This window comes from Vigna umbellata, chromosome 2 (genome assembly GCF_029865625.1).
Source record: "Vigna umbellata cultivar VRB3 chromosome 2, Vumbellata_1.0, whole genome shotgun sequence".
Taxonomy (NCBI): Eukaryota; Viridiplantae; Streptophyta; class Magnoliopsida; order Fabales; family Fabaceae; genus Vigna; species Vigna umbellata.
The window spans coordinates 13,017,320-13,023,341 of NC_142166.1; the positions used below are offsets into that span (position 1 = coordinate 13,017,320).

The following is a 6,022-nucleotide window of genomic DNA, read 5'->3' on the forward strand; positions in this document are numbered from 1 at the left end:
GTTTTTTAAATGTTTAATTTTCCCTAAAAAAAATAATATAAATAAACTATTAAGAGACAAAAATATATTTTTTGTTTTATGAACCCGACAAGATTGACCTTGGTCCTACGTACATCCATTTAATGGACAATCAGGGATCACGTAGTTCTTTATCTAGAAAAAGGTTTGTGAGTTTGTTTAAAAAAATATTATAGATTGATTTGGATTTTTGGAAAGTGAACACGAAAAAAGATTTGGTTTAACAAGATTGATATTTTTTTATTTTAAAGATTTTGTATTTTTTATTTGTAAGAACGGTGGGAAAAAAAGGACAGAAACCGACCATATGTCGACGTGTATCTATACTTCAAAAATCATGATTTTTAAAAGAACGTCATTTGTATATAAAAAAAAATAAAACCTTTAGAAAAAACCTTCAAATTGCAACAAAAAAGAAAAAAAAGAGGGTGTGAAGATGACGTACCTTTTCAGCTTTCAATACTCTCTAATTATTCTTTGGTAATTTCTGTTGGCAGAGTTCCTCTAGCATGATAAATTACTTTTCTCTATACTCTCTTATACTTTTTCTATCTCGATTATTCCATAGTGTCTCTCTCTCTCTTTTTTCTTTTTTTTTCTATGACAGAGTGCATATTTATATACACACATTGCAATATTATGGAAATCTTGCCTTAATTGTGAATTAATTGACAATAAAACAAAATAGGGAAATAATTGCCATGGTTGCTAGAAAACAAATTAAATAATATTCAAAACATTGATTATCATTATTGTCAGAAAATCATATTTTCCTCTTTAAAAGCAACTGATGCAACAAATTATATTAATATACTATTTTCGTTATTGCTTATAATTAGTAGCAGAATATTAATTCGAATTATTACCATATTAAACTAACATTTCAAAAATATTGTATTTGATATTAAAGTTATTATTTTATCCCTTTTTACCCACCATTAATTATTATTCTCTTATTTTTTATTATTTTTTAAATATTTACTTACCCGGACGAAATTGGGTGTTGACAATATCCATAATAAATAATCATTTTCCTTAATTTCAAATGCCACAAATTCAAGCTTTGTGAGATTTGGTACATTCATAGCCATCCCAAGATAATAAAATATTAGATTAAAAGTAATCATATATATATATATATATATATATATATATATATATATATATATATATATATATGAAATTAATAAAATAAAAAAGGAAAAGCAATATAAAATAAAATGTTATAAAGATGTAACAAATAACATGATTGTTTTAGAACCTAGCTTGGTATGGTAGAATCCTCGTGCTGCCTTACAAAAATCCTTGATTTAACAAATAGAATTTCCTTAATATCTACATTTTAGATTACCCAAAATGTCATTCCACAGCTTGAGTCCTCTTTTCAATCTTGAAAATAAAACCTTAAACTCATGGTCTCACTTTATATTTAAGTAGTACAACACTTAACGTTTTTAAAGTCTAAATATACTTTCTTTTTATAATTTTATATCAGGGACACATGCTACAAGGACAGGGAGGAAAACCATTCCAGCACATCAAAAAGCTACAATGAAGGATAAGATCAGTTAATGCTTTGGTTATAGTTACAGCCATTGCCTGAGCCAATACAAAATCTTGTTCTTTTGCTAGAAACATTGACATACACCAGTATGCATTGAATCAATATTAATAGTTTAACATACAAAACTAGGATTTCAACTTAAATTCAACAGTGTCTTACATGAAATTTATGTAAGATGCAGAAAGAGACAGGCTGATATCAGAGGCCATGAAACAGAAGAAAAAAAACATAAATCTGGCTTATTTTAAAACCAAAAACACTTAGCAATAACTAGTGAAGCATGAGAACATTTATTCCACTTCAGACATGGAAAATAAGCAGCACTGTGTACTGTCATGCTTTGGACGACTGTCCTGCTTTTGCCAGATCTTCAAGAGCCTTAGAGATTTGTGCCTCTGACAAGCCTTCCAATTTGATGGCTTTCTCAACACCCAGATCTAGTTTTAAGCAGAAAATTACACGAAATCAGGTTCATCACAAACAAATAAATAAAGAATGGTGCTAATAACAAAGTCACCTTACAAGGTATAGTCAGAAAGGCTCGTTAAAGAGAAAATATTGAGATTGAGCCAGTTTGGATGAATTTATCCTTATATACTTAATAAGAAAATATATATAAATCAAAGAAAGAATATTAAGTCATCTCCAATAGTATTGCATGAAATTTTTATTTTACTTTATGCAGGACTTACCATGCCACATCATTTTTAAGACATTCTTACAAGTTTATACAAGGGTCTTCGTACCAACACTTTTATAACATTTTATTTACACTTCAATCTTTTACAATCTAAAAAAAGGTTAAATATGTTTCTAGTCTCTAAACTTGGATAGAAAATTGAAATTCGTTCTTGTCCTAAACTTTGATACATTTTGATTCTCAAACTTGAAAAATGAATGGATATACTTCTCTTAACTCAATGCCATTAATTTTTTTGAGTTAAAAGTGTTCCAGACTAGTATTTGAGCTGAAACTTGTCAAATTATGTAAACAATTCAAATGCCAACCTGAAACACCGTTTCACACGTCAAAAAAACTTAACAAAATTGGGTTGGGAGGATTATATTTATTGATTTTTAAAGTTTGGACACCAAACTGTATCAAAGTTTAAAATAAAGACAAATTTCAATTACTGTTCAAAGTTTAAGAACTAAATACATATTTAATCTTCAAAAAATTAATTCATTACATTCTGATAAGTTTAAAAAATGTTTTTAATCCTAAGACCCTCTCCATGCCACATCAAAATACTACAATGAACATTTCTTATAAGACCTGGTTCGTGAAATCAAGACACGAGTCTTGAAATTAGTACTCTGACTATGACCCCTGCACTGCATTGGAGATGTTTTTAAAATAAAATTGTTTGCACAATTCAGATTACTTGGGTATCCCAAACTTTTTTGAGGCTCTCGTGTGTTATCTTTTACCATAAGCACCTATAATGAAATGGAATTCTTACCTTAGGATTTTTCTTTTAAAGAGTTGAGTTTTACAATCAGAAAGCTAACATCTGACAAGCTAGAAGCTATTCGTAACTCTGTCTTGCTTAAAGCAAACATGATAATCATTTCCCTATTTTTAGATTCTCACCTGCTAAGAAATGTGTCATGCATACCTATTTTGTTTACATTATGATCCGTTCAAGATAGCAATTCTCAATTTTAAGACAAGTATAAAAACTTTGATATATTTGAGTCTTGAGATTGGGCTAGACACCAACTTAGGGGAAGAAATTCCAATTTTGTTCCATCTTACTCCACAAGATCCACTACCCCACTATCTCTAAATAAAAGGATAGATATTAACAATTTCTAAGTCTATAAATACATATATGCACCATCACTATAAAAAAAGATCCATTGAATGTTTCCAGCTTAAGTCTCTGCTTAACTTTTGCAGGAACACATTACATAACAAAGCATGTTGTGACCAGATATTTTTAAAATTGACAACATATTTTCTTAATGAAAATCTAGAAGTGCAGAGTAGGTAGGTATTTCAGACAACCAAACAAATGCGTGAAATGTTATTGCGTTCAATTATGCCCAAAATAATTCAGTACCCTATTGCAGAAGGCATGAACCTCGTCCAATGAAATTATTCTCTTACTTCACAATCTAGATAGTGTAAGACTCAGCAGGATGAGATGTCAGCCATACAGATTCAACACCTATACAGCTGAAATTTTAGCAACATGATTTCAGAGTGTATGCAAGGTGGGGGATATTTTTATTTTAAGAACAATCAAATTTGGGATACAATTATAAATTATTTTCGACATACTACTAAGGGAAAAATGTAGATTATCCAAATTTCAATCTTAGTGCACCAGTGTTAATCTATAAATCCTAAAGTTCCAATTATGAAACTAGCACGGGAAAGGTTTGGTATATATGACACCGAATGTGAATGCAGAAACATGCTGACAAATTAAAATGAAAAAGATAGGAATTAAATTTAAGATGGTCAATACCATATCTAGCCCATAACTGGGGCTCAACTCCACTGCACTCGCGGATTAATATCGGCAATTTTGGGTTCAATGTCTTTAGTTCCTTATAATTCTTTTCCACAAAAGCCCTGGGAAACAAAACAAAAAGAATTAAAGCTCATTGATATTCAAATACACATGACATTGAGCATAAATAAGTAACCAAACAATATATACAAACAATACATAACGCCGAGAGTTTTCAGCCCACAGAAAGGTAACATATTTGTTTATAACCTTGCAGATGCGCTTGCAGATGATGACTGGCACATCAAAAACCGAAGTTCTTTTATGTTTTTGGAAAGTTGTCCTCTCCATGCCATTGCTTCCCTAGATCAAGGTAATAATTTGTGAGTTTTACCTCATCACAAGGCAAACAAAGAAGGGTGAAACCTAACAATACTACCACTTGAAGTAGTATAACTGGAAAAGAGCGTATTCAAATTCGCTTACACAAGAACTATGTAAAATATTCCCTAATATCAAAAGCACAATAAATACAAAAACTTACTGCAAGTCTAAACTACAGATAATTGTCAATGAAGGCCACCTAAAATTATATTTTGTTACACAATGCTTTTTCCTCACTCAAGCTTCAGACACACCTTTTCCATGGCAACCGCTACAGCCAAACCCTAACTAAAAAATCTAAACACCTTTGCACTTCTAACGATCATGAAAGATTCCATTCCCAGCAAGACCAACCACAACCACCTGATCCCACACACTTTCAAGCTCAACAAGGGCAAAACCAGCCTCAACCTGTCAACCACAGACCCATCACCCTCCCAATCAATTTCCTCACCAAAATCATCAACCTCGTCAGCACGAAACCATAATCAGGGGAATCAATCCCTCAAAACCCCAATTTTCAAACACCCAATTCTCAAAATCCCAACTTTCAACTACCCACTACCTCCAATCGATGGAATAATAAAAACGAGCTACTTCCAGCCAGTGTGATTTAGAAAGCATTACAAATCATGAACAAATTCCACGATACACACTACAAAATACACCAACAAATTATAAGCATAAATCACCTCTAATGCCCCCCAATAAATAAACAGAAGCAAATAACATCAATCCAACCACAGAAGCAAATAACATCAATCCAACCACAGAAGCAAATTACAAATTAACAGAAGAAAAGAAATTCTTACAAAAGTATATGGCTCTAACAGTCTCGTTTCGCTGTCGCTGAGTAAAGTAAAGAACGGAGATTAGTAAACTGACAGGATTTCGAATCTAAGTTGGACGGAATGAGTGTCAAGAGAATTGGGCTGTCTGTAGCCCATCCAAGCCCAGCCTACTACGGCCATGTTAATGTTAACGAGGGTTACTCCCTCCACCACCATATACTCCTTCCTACACCTCCCCAATTTTTTTTAATTCCAAAAGTACCATTTTTACTTTTACCTTTACCTTTTTTAATTTTTTCTTAAAACCCTAATTTTCTTACTCTCATTCACTCAGCCACACACCACACCTCCACCCCCACACCTTTTATCTTTTTCTTAAAATCCTAATTTTTTACTCTTTTATTCACTCACCCACACACCACACCTAAATTCCCACACCCTTTATCTTTTTTAACTTTTTTTTAAAACACTAATTTTTTACTTTCTTATTCACTGAGCCGCACATCACACCCTCACCCCCACACTCTTACTTTCTCTCTTCCTCTCTTATTTTCCTCCTCCTCTTTCCCCAATTTTCCATCTTCCTTTTTCTCCAATTTCCTATTTTTTCAAGGTTCTTTGTGAACATGTGTTATCTGTGTGTTGGGTGTTGTGCGTGTGTGGGGTGCTGTTATGTGCCTCTCTTTGTGTTAAATGAAGAAGAAGAGAAACATGAAAGGTGGCAACAGATATGTGGTATCCGTAAAACACTTAAACGGATCTTGAAATCCGTCCACGGATACTGACATCTGTTTACCCTTGAA

At 32.3% G+C, this 6,022-nt stretch overlaps 1 protein-coding gene across 3 annotated transcripts; it reads right to left on the reverse strand.

Annotated features, from left to right (window-relative positions):
* Positions 1-1,565: 1,565 nt before the first annotated feature.
* On the reverse strand, positions 1,566-5,391 carry LOC124826251 (NADH-ubiquinone oxidoreductase B8 subunit). Of its 3 annotated transcripts, none has more exons than XM_047299035.2 (4): positions 5,241-5,391; positions 4,315-4,407; positions 4,060-4,166; positions 1,566-2,019 (listed from the first exon to the last, which is right to left on the reverse strand). In XM_047299035.2, exons 2-4 carry the CDS (start codon positions 4,398-4,400, stop codon positions 1,916-1,918), a joined length of 297 nt encoding a protein of 98 aa, XP_047154991.1. In that variant the 5' UTR covers positions 4,401-4,407; positions 5,241-5,391; the 3' UTR covers positions 1,566-1,915. The 3 variants fall into 3 exon arrangements, with proteins under 3 accessions (XP_047154991.1, XP_087962326.1, XP_087962327.1); XM_088106200.1 differs by having other exon boundaries at positions 5,121-5,245; XM_088106201.1 differs by lacking the exon at positions 5,241-5,391 and adding an exon at positions 4,589-5,054.
* Between the last annotated feature and the right edge of the window lie 631 nt (positions 5,392-6,022).